Source organism: Squalius cephalus (assembly GCF_949319135.1).
Source record: "Squalius cephalus genome assembly, chromosome: 3".
Lineage (NCBI taxonomy): Eukaryota > Metazoa > Chordata > Actinopteri > Cypriniformes > Leuciscidae > Squalius > Squalius cephalus.
The window spans coordinates 52,559,727-52,570,113 of NC_137124.1; the positions used below are offsets into that span (position 1 = coordinate 52,559,727).

Here is a 10,387-nt window from a genome sequence, read left to right on the forward strand (position 1 = left end):
ATCCAGTGAGATTTGACAACAGCCGGTATGCTCCACACGGAGATCTGATCTCACCATTATCCAGTGTGTCTGAGATTACATGAAGAAACAGAATCTGAAACAGATTAAATCCAAAAGAACTGCGCCAACGTCTCCAAGACTCTTGAAGAAACCGACCTGCAAATCTACAGTACTCTGAAAAGTTTTAGGCTCTAGTGTAAAAATGCTGTAAAGTGAGGATGCTTTCAAAAAAGAATGTCATAAATAGATTTTATTTATTAATTAACTTATATTAACTAAATCAAATTAAAATATATTTTGAGCACCCTTTGCGTTAATACCAGCTTTTGTCCTCGGTGAGTCTTCCAGGCTCACTGTGCTTACTAAATAACCAAAAAACGCGAACTGAAATAAATCCACTACCGGATTACTGACAAAAAATAAATAAAAAATAATGACAATGAAGAATTAAATATATGTTACTCAAAATATTAACGAAAGCACCAAAAAAAAACAAATAAAACTATAATGAAAAACTGGATCACTCCATCGAAGCAGAGAGAGGCGGCCAGCGATCCCACCATGAAGAATGAAGAGACCATTGATTAGGAATCCCTGATGATGTCACTCCTCTCCCATTGATTGGGGAATCCCTCTCTCAACACCACCTATGGACTCAAAATAAATTATACACAGACACATGTAACATCAAGCTAATTGAAGCTCTTGCAAAAACAAAAACAAAAAAATCCTTGTGACTATGAAATCATAATGATCTGTCTTTCTACGAAGGCTTGCTTTGGTAAATTCATATTGTATACGTGTATTCAACTACCTTGATACATAATAGAGTAAACAGCAATGCTACTGCATGTTATGACAGTAAGCTTAGATTTGAACGAGAGAACATATTCCTGGAATTTTAGTTCTCGAACAGACAGATTCATGCATTATAAAAGTGATACGTATACTGCTGCTCGCATTTTCCCAGAATCAGCATCCCTCCAATTTTTCAGATATAAATGGGTTCAGATGCAGTGCCATCTATGAGGGTTAGACAGTGACCTGACGGCGGACTGATCTCACAGTGGGCAGCCGTCCACTATCTGGTATCTAATGTTGTACTTTTTATACACCAAGGGTTATTTTTAATGGCCAGCATGCCTCACAGTCTCCTGATGTGGCATCACCCTGTGTTGGCTCATTGGCAGTCACAACTCTGACTTTTTTTTGGACCATTTAAACTGAGGGCATACGTTGGTCAAACTAAAAACATAAAAAAAAAAAAAAAAAAAAAAAAAACACCATATTTTCGTTACTTGAAATAAAACAAAATAAAATAATAATAATAAAAAAACTTAAACTTATTTTATTTCTGCTAGCTACAGTTAAAGGGTAAATAAACCCCTGGTCAGAGCCTGACTCCACCCACTGGCAATGTTTGAAAAATGCTGGAAAAGTAGACAGAGCCCAGTGGAGAGGGGGCGTGCATCTGAGACGTATCTTTCTGTAGGCAAGGGGGTGGTTAGCTGGTACCCTCTGACGTCAGAGGGTACCACAACTTCCAATAGGAAAATTCAACTGTAGTAGCCACCGTTCAACCTGAAGAGGGCAGCACTCAGACGTTTTTACACCATATTTTGTAAAATTAAAACACTTTAAACACAAATTACTTGAATCAATGAACAGCACTAATAAAGCCCCATTCTTACAGATCATTAACTAAAACAAGTTAGTTTAGGGTTTAGTTACCCTTTAATTAGATACCTGGGGCCAGATTTACTAACAGCTTGCGCCAGCGCAAACCCTCTTTTGCCGTTAAAAAACGACTGTCCTGATTTACTAAAGACACGCAGTGAAAAATTAGTACTGAAAAGGCGTGGACCGGGATATTATTTGCGACTGACCTTATTGCATATGCATTTGTAGGAGTTTCCCTTTCAGACGCAAAATGAATGGGAGGAGAGTATTTAAATTAATCATGCAAGGTGATTTACTAAGGTTTGCTCTCGCCATTCACTGGTATTTGCGCCATTATTTACGCCCCAAAAAAGCTAATTTGCGCTGCTCTTGGTAGATTGTGTTGGTCATTGACATTATCCGGCTTCGTCAGTGTTATTTAATTTGTGCGTTGTCAGTAGATCACACACAGAACTTTCCTTTGTTTTGTAAATCTGGCCCCTGATGTACTAAAAATAACTAAAATACTATAGACATAAAGCAAACCTGACAGAAAAAAATGACATTTGAAAATATAAAAAATAATTCAAACTCTTAATAAAAACTATAACATTAAGTAAAAAAAAAAGCTTTTAATGTTGCTTACATGTCTATGTGGTGTTTTCAATATGCTTTAAGTCAAACCATGTGCAAATTCATAAGTCTGAGTGTTTTCTAAGGGTAAGGGATACTTCAGGATTTAGCATTAAGCTTTGTATTAGTAGAAAACCTGTAGTATTTTCGAATTACCGTGCTTTCCACCCTCATATCCCCCTGAGAGGAGAGATTTATGTATTTTTTGTCTGGAAAAAATCCTCCGATGACGCAAAAATCGTCATTTTGCGTCATCGGAGGATTTTCTGTCCAGAGGCTAAAGACTACAGCCAGTAGGAGGGGCTGTTCCGCATGTTTTCAGCCCGCCCATACAGGGTGGGATCTCACTCACAGAATGTACACACAGTCAGCCGTCTTTCTTTGGAAGCTAAGCTAGCAGGCTCTTGTTCTGTGGAGAAAGCTGAGTAGTAGGAGAAAGCTGAGTAAGGAGGGGTTACCATCCTCCTTTTCCCGGACTTGTCCGGCGGGCGAGATCGTTCAAAATGTCCGGGATTCGGCGTTTGCTTTCTGCGGTCGCCATTCATTGTTTACATGCACACCTCTTGTTTCAATCTAACTGAATTCATTCCGATCGGTGAATCTGAATGTAGTGTTTACATGAACGCTAAACAAGTGATCGGTTGATGTGCGTTTTAACATTGCTAAGAAAATTCCCGCACCTCCGTTGCGAGACCGGCGCGTCTCAGTAATGACGCCACCGGCCTCGCGCCGTTCTCCCGCGGCCGTCAGCCTCGTCCTGCTCGCCACAGTAAACATGATGAATGGCGACTGTAGAACGCAAAAGCCGAATCCCGGACATTTTGGGCGATCCCGAAATCCCAGGCAGACTCGTCAAGGAGACTCACTGGTAGCCTAACCTTGTTTTAAACTGCGCTCTCTTACCGGTAGGCGTGGCCTCCTAGGGCAGCGAAGCAAGTGCATTCTGGGAGTTGTTGTCTTTCATCCACATGAGCCAAAAATACATTTTCTGGCTCTTCTCAGTCTAGAAAGCTCCAAATTAAAAAATTTCTTCACATTTCTTCTACATAAATGACCTATTTTAAATACACATTCATATTTCCAGAGGTGAAGTATCCCTTTAAAACTGCAGTGAACCAAAGACAGTCTCAAAATCACGGTTTGAAATCGCTGGCGTTTCTGACGTCACAAGCTACCTTGTAACCAATCACGTCAACGTGTGAATCTCTGAGCTGGTGTGAGTAAGTGGAGGCGGGGCCAATTTGCATATTCAAAGAACCGCGTATACTAAATGAGGCAAGGGTGTGGATTTACATTCAAGCTATTTTAAGGCATGAAGACATTTATTTTTTAAGGAAAAAAAACATTTAAATTTGTTATTTTGGTGATCAAAGATTAGTTTTAAGGGATAAAATTATTGACTACAAAATAACACTGACTATCCCACACAAACCGAACATATTTGAAGCAGCGCAAATGTAAAGTCAAACTAGTCCTACTCTCAGACTTCCATTCGCACAATGGGAGTTACACTCCCTCCTCAGACTCTTAAATGTCTTTCTCCTTTTCCCTGGTTGATACCTTAATTACCTCTTTCAGGGCTTCATCCCGTTCAAACCTCTAGGCTGTCGTTATTACATATTCATCCTGCCAACACTATTATTCAATGTGACTCTCAATGGCCATAAAGCAACAACTGCTTGTGGGCTCATTGTGACATTCTCACTAGTGTGCTAAATGGTGGGGCCGGTCTTAACGCACTGTACCCTCTCCTGACACACACTTATGGCTCCAACAGGTGGGCTTAGCAAAAGGGCAAAGGATGGAATGTTGCCTTTCAACTAAGGCAACCTTGACAGCACTAGCCTTGAAAATTGTCAGACATATCAGCCAACCATTGTCGTCCTCTCACACGGTGCCATAAATAGGTCAAGCAAGGGAAGCAACTTTTAGGGAAGCAACTTCCCTTGGGGGGGGGGGGGGGGGGTGTATTCTTTTGTCATAGAGAAAAAAGGAATAATTCAAATTCATCTGGCGACTAGCTGCTACTATTCTTTGCCTTCCCGATCTTCTCGGAGCCTTCACTAAGTAATTATTTTTACATGCCCCATTCAAAATGACTATAAAAACAGCACGGCAATGTGATACCATGATAATACACTAAGATTCTCCGCCTGCCTCAGAAATTAGTATGATTCATCGTTTCACAGTTTAGTAACTGGGGGAAAAAAGAGTTTGTGTACTGGCTCATGAGTCATATACAGCCACTGTACTCTTTCCCCAACCTGAAATAGCAAAACTGCCTAAATACAGTAACAGAAAAGAGGACACGATTTATGTGATGTTAGAAAATGTCATCACATTTTTTTTTGTGTGTTGTACTGGATGTTCTTTGCACTGAAACATCACAGAATTAGTTGATGTAGAGGAATGTGACTGTTGTTGTTTAGCCTAGTTGTTGATATAAGGATGAACATGAGTGTAAGACTAATTGTTTATATTTATTTGATAATAGATTAGGGCTGGACAATAATTCAATATCAATATATATCGCGATATTTTTTTTTTCAATAACGGTGATATGATTTTTAAACACATTTTCGATATTTCAATATACATAACAGCATTTGTCACTGACTGACGTTAGGCGCGCAGCCGTCAGAAAGAGCAGAACACCATTGGCTACTTTCGTGATGACGTACACCGCAGACACGCAACCAGTGCTCATCACAGCAGTAGTAGACTGATCTCCAACGCGGCAAATTTTAGCTACAAAATGAGCGCCCCTGACCGCAATACAAATGTGACTGAACGAGCTTCCACAAGTGAGGAGAAATCAGACGAAATTGTTGATAAGAGAGGAAAGACTAATTCAGTGGTATGGAAGTGGTTCGGCTATCTGAGATCTGATAAACTTCAGGTTTCAGCGTGCTGCAAAATGTGCCGGAGAGTAGTGCCGACTAGCAGCGGGAACACATCAAATCTGTTCCATCATCTGAAGCAGTTCCACCCGATTGAACATTCTGAGAGTCAGAAGATGAAGCACCATAAAAGTTTAAGCCAACAACCCGCCCCTCAAACAACAACACCATCATCATCCCCAACACCAGTTGTGTCAAAAGAGAAACCCATGCAGCAAACACAGATGGCTGCATTCATGCCTTATGACAAACAGTCTAAACGTCATAAAGACATTACAAAGGCTGTAACAAACTTCTTGGCTAAGGACATGATGCCGTTTAGTACGGTGGAAAACGTGGGCTTCAGGAAAATGATTTCAATCATCGACCCAAGATACGAGCTCCCTGGGCGAAAATATTTTTCACGCGCAGCTATCCCTGCACTTTATAGTGAAGTTAGGGAAAGGGTGGAGGAACAACTGAAGTCAGTGTCATATTTCGCGACCACAGCTGACCTGTGGTCAAGCCGAACCTCAGAACCATATTTGAGCCTGACAGTCCACTTTATTGATCAAGATTGGAAGCTTGTCAGCTTATGCCTTCAGACGGTCTACTTTCCTGAGGATCACACGGGCGAATCAATTGCAGCCGGACTTGCAGATGCGCTCGCCTCCTGGGGACTCCGCGAGGACCGGCAGGTCTGCATCACCACAGATAGCGGGACCAATATCATCAAAGCCGCTGAGTTGAACAGATGGACAAGACTACAATGCTTCGGGCATCGACTGAACTCTGCTATTGGTAAGTTATACACAGCAATATAAATGATAGTGTTATGTTAAAGCTGCAGTATGTAACCTTTTTGGTCAAAAAATAGCAAAATGTATATAATGAGCCAGTACATCATGAATCCTATATCCAAACCGTGTTTTTGTCTTATGCTGAATCACTACGGTACACTATAATAAGTGTTTATATTCGGACTATTTTAAACTACTTCGGCTCGGCTCTGCTGCGGAGTAGCCCGGTACCTGCGTGATTCGTCATAGACATAAACAGAGAGAAGTAGTTCCGGCTACAATGTTCTTCCACAAGATGCATGCAGAGCGCCAAACGTTACGGACTGCAGCAGCTTTAATTGATTTTGTTTATATTAAATCATTGTACTTAATTAGTACTTAGTTGTAACTATAATACTTACCCTGTAGTTGTTTAGGTGATTTTATTCCCCCTATTTAAGTGATTTTATAGGCTATTCCTTTAATCTTTATTCAAGTCATACATATTTGTATGGATTATACATACAGCAATTCTTTCAATTAAATTCAAAGGTGTTTTACTGGTATTGGAACATAGGTTTACATATGTGAACATATGAACATTGTTACATATGTTAATTTGCCAAATCAAGTGTGAAGTAAAAAAAAAAGAAATTATGCAAGCAGAAGAATTTTGCAGTAAGAATAATATGATTAAACGACAAATTGTAGTTAAAATATAAATACAAATTATAAGTATATATTGCATTTTTTTTCACTGTCTACAGAGAAAGTTAACCAAGACAAGCGGGTGGACAGAGCAATTGGGGTCTGTAAAAAGGTGGTGGCTGCCTTCTCCTACTCCTGGAAGAAGAAACGGGACCTTGCAGCTGCACAGGAGGAGTATCACTTGCCAAAGCACAAGCTCATCAGTGAAACACCAACAAGATGGGGCTCCCGTCAACAAATGGTGAAGCGGGTTCTGGAGCAGAAAAGGGCCATCACAGAAGTCCTCTCAAAGGACAAGAAGACCAGACCGCTGGTTCCTAACTGGCAAGATGTAGATGTTTTAGAGTCTATAGATGCAGCTCTAAGCCCACTCCTCGAATTCACTGATGCCTTGTCTGGTGAATCCTATGTAAGTGTATCATTTCTGAAACCAGTGATGCATCTCTTCAACACCTCCATCTTGAAGGAAGCAGAGGATGACACAGAGCTCACCAGGACCATAAAGACAACAGTGATGGGATACCTTAACCAAAAATATGATGACCCAGCCATGGATAATCTACTTGACATGGCATGCCTCGTTGACCCAAGATTCAAGCTTCAGTACACTCAGGAGGAGAAGAGGGAATACATCAAAGAGAGAGCTGTGTTGGAGATGCTGAAGGGAGAGAGATCTGTTGTGGTCAGGGAAGAGGAGTCCAGAGAAGAAGCCATGAGAGACACTTTTGTACCACCAACCAAGAAAAAGCGTTCTCTGGCTAGCTTTTTTTCAAACAGGCCCACCACTACTACTAACACAGAAAACTTGAGTGCACAGCAGGCAGTTGAGAGGGAGCTCGGCAACTACCTTCTGTCTCCACATGCTGACAATGACTCAAATCCTCTGGATTGGTGGAAAGTCTATCAAAACAACTTCCCTAGAGTAAGTCAACTGGCACAACATTACTTGTGCATTCAGGCCACAAGCTCCCCCTCTGAGAGGGTTTTTAGTACAGGTGGCAACATTGTCACATGTAAAAGGGCATCTCTGAAGCCAGATAATGTAGACCAGCTTGTATTTCTTGCCAGAAACCTCTAGAGCCTGTCATAGGATGTCATCAACACTCAACAATGTCCCTGCCCCAGCAACATGTGTTTTTTTTGTTGCTCACTCTTTTTCTATTTTTTTCTGCAGCTGAGCACTTTTCATATTTTTTTTATCCTGGCTGAAGCACTTTGGTTTATAAGAACAAGTTTTGTTACAATAAGTTTTGTGTAAAGAATAATATAATCAGCCTGTTATTGTTTAAAGATAAATATATTAATAAGGTCAGTCTGAGTCTGAGAGTCTTATGTTTATTTCATTTTTCTTGTTTGTATAAAGGTTAAATACAAATAAAAGGTGAACGTTCATTTATTTGTACCGTTTTTATTTCTAAAATATTATGTAGTTTTATAGGAGGTGGTTTCATAGACTTGGCAAATTAATTTTAATTTATTATTTATTTATAATTTTATAATTCATTTAAAATGAATTAACCTCAGAAGATTGTAGGTACAGACATCCGTTGTGGGTGTTATTGGCAGTTTTTCTGAGGCTTTTATATTGTTCATATCGATATCGAAATTATATCGTATCGACCGAAATTAAGAAATATATCGTGATATAAAATTTGGCCATATCGTCCAGCCCTATAATAGATAAAAGCATTAAAAAAGACAAACATCGTGAAATTACTTAGCAGTGCCCAACGCGCCATTACATTAGGAAACATAATTTTTCATGGACTGAAAATGTTTATGCATGCAGAAAATACAAAATAAGTCAATAAATAAACACTTTATCATACCTTTTATACTTTAAAAGAATATACTTGTGCAAACTTAATTCTTTGTCATTTTTAATAGTTTTTTTTAAAATAAGTGTACTTCTTTAATGCATGACAAAAGATTAAAACATAATGATTTAAAATGTACTTTAAAGTAAAAAGTGCACTTTTTAAAAAAAGTGTACTCTGAGTACACTTAAGGGGTCTGTTCTTTTAGTAATATTATATTATCTGCAAGTACAGTAAAACATACTTTTAAGATCTGAAGTACACTACAAATGCACATATAATACAATTAAGAACACTTGTTTTTCATAAGGGTATATATAACCAACAATGTGCAAGTCTGAGTAAGCTGAAACTATCTTGGCTAAACTTCTTGCCTTTTCAACACCTATTCTGATAGGTTGGAATGGAAATGGCATGGAAATGATGTTAGGCTTATCGATTATTTCCTTGTCCTGGGTGTTTGGATAAGCTCAGATATGGAACAGAGAGTTCAATTTTGAACCCAGTCCAACAGTATTATCAATGCTTCACACAGAAATGCAAGATGGAACAGTGTGAAGGCACAAGAGCTGAACTTTATGATGGCAATATCTAATGGCAGGCTAAATGAACTTTCAGGCATCCAGAGTATTAAACTGACAATCTATTCTGTCACTCTCACATTTCACATTTCCCAGTCCTTTTAATTGCCAATCGCTTTAAACGCACCATACCGTGTCCAGCCCAGAAGGGCTTAATGTGGTTGTTTTCATTGCCTCAGTTTATAGACAATGTACAAGGCAGAGATCACCTAATAGAAGAGCCACTCAAGGCACTGGTATTTTTTATAATAGGGTTTGAAGCTGCCAGGTTACTCTCATATACGTTAAGGTTCGGTTCCCCACAGGTTTTTAGAGACTGGCACAGAATGAGATGCCAGCTGGCTCCCTGGTGATGCCAAGTATACTGGCATGCCCAGTAAAGCTCTGCTGGCCATGCAATGCAGAGCACCCACACCATGCCTCTTCATATGCACTGAAAGGTTTCGATGGAAAGAATCTTTCCATCTTGATTTGCAATATGTCAGTTCACACGCAAGCTATCCGTTCATTTTCCTACACTCTTAAAATAATGGTTTCAAAATTATTATTTTTTTTTTTTTTTGCAGGAATGCCATAGAATAACTATTTTGGGTTCCCCAAAGAACCAAATAAAGGTATACCATAGATGCCAATAAAAAAAATGTTATTTTTAAGATTGTAAGACATGGGACTGGGGATCGCTCAAAAATTTTCGATACCGATATCTTGACATTGATCACTTTTCCTGAACGATACTTTTTCCGATACCAATTTTATAAAATCCCTTTTAACAACAAGATTACATTACATCTATCTATCTATCTATCTATCTATCTATCTATCTATCTATCTATCTATAAAGTTTCAATGACTCACATAGGCCACTGGGAGGCGGGATATATGCCTCGTGCTCAAGCGCACGCATAAAGCTTGCTGCAAAGCACTGGCAAAAGTAGCCTAATGATTATGAATGTGTCGGGAAAAAATAACAAGGAGACATTTTAATTGTTTATTAATAAACTAGAGTTTTCTGAGTCTGTGTTGGCTCAAGTTGACATTGCTGACTCATCATCTCCGCAGTATAGTGAACCCGCACACCTATAGAAAGAAATGCACCGTTTATTTAGATTGCATAACCAGAGAGTTTTTTTTTATTTGGTTAATATTAAAGTAGACAATTTAAGCTTTCTATATGCCTAGTTCTCATGTCTGTGAGGCAAGTAGCCTATGCGACGAGTTTCGGTTCATTTGTGACACGCTCCAGTTCTTCGAAGACAGAGCAACTTTCTGCTCTTTCCGTACACTGTCAAGTGCTTCATCAGATTTGTCGTGTTTCCGGTCTTGGCAGCAAT

General features: G+C 39.3%; 1 protein-coding gene across 1 annotated transcript; it reads left to right on the forward strand.

Annotated features, from left to right (window-relative positions):
* Positions 1–4,786: 4,786 nt before the first annotated feature.
* Positions 4,787–8,049, forward strand: LOC307156136 (E3 SUMO-protein ligase ZBED1-like). The gene is made up of 2 exons (XM_079867357.1): positions 4,787–5,972; positions 6,718–8,049. Exons 1-2 carry the CDS (start codon positions 5,048–5,050, stop codon positions 7,734–7,736), a joined length of 1,944 nt encoding a protein of 647 aa, XP_079723483.1. The 5' UTR covers positions 4,787–5,047; the 3' UTR covers positions 7,737–8,049.
* Positions 8,050–10,387: the final 2,338 nt, after the last annotated feature.

Excerpts from the sequence above, each read along its gene's own strand:
- LOC307156136 (XM_079867357.1), top strand. The coding sequence starts at position 5,048 with ATGAGCGCCCCTGACCGCAATACAAATGTGACTGAACGAGCTTCCACA. Across the intron at positions 5,973-6,717 it reads TCGACTGAACTCTGCTATTG|AGAAAGTTAACCAAGACAAG; the intron begins GTAAGTTATACA and ends CACTGTCTACAG.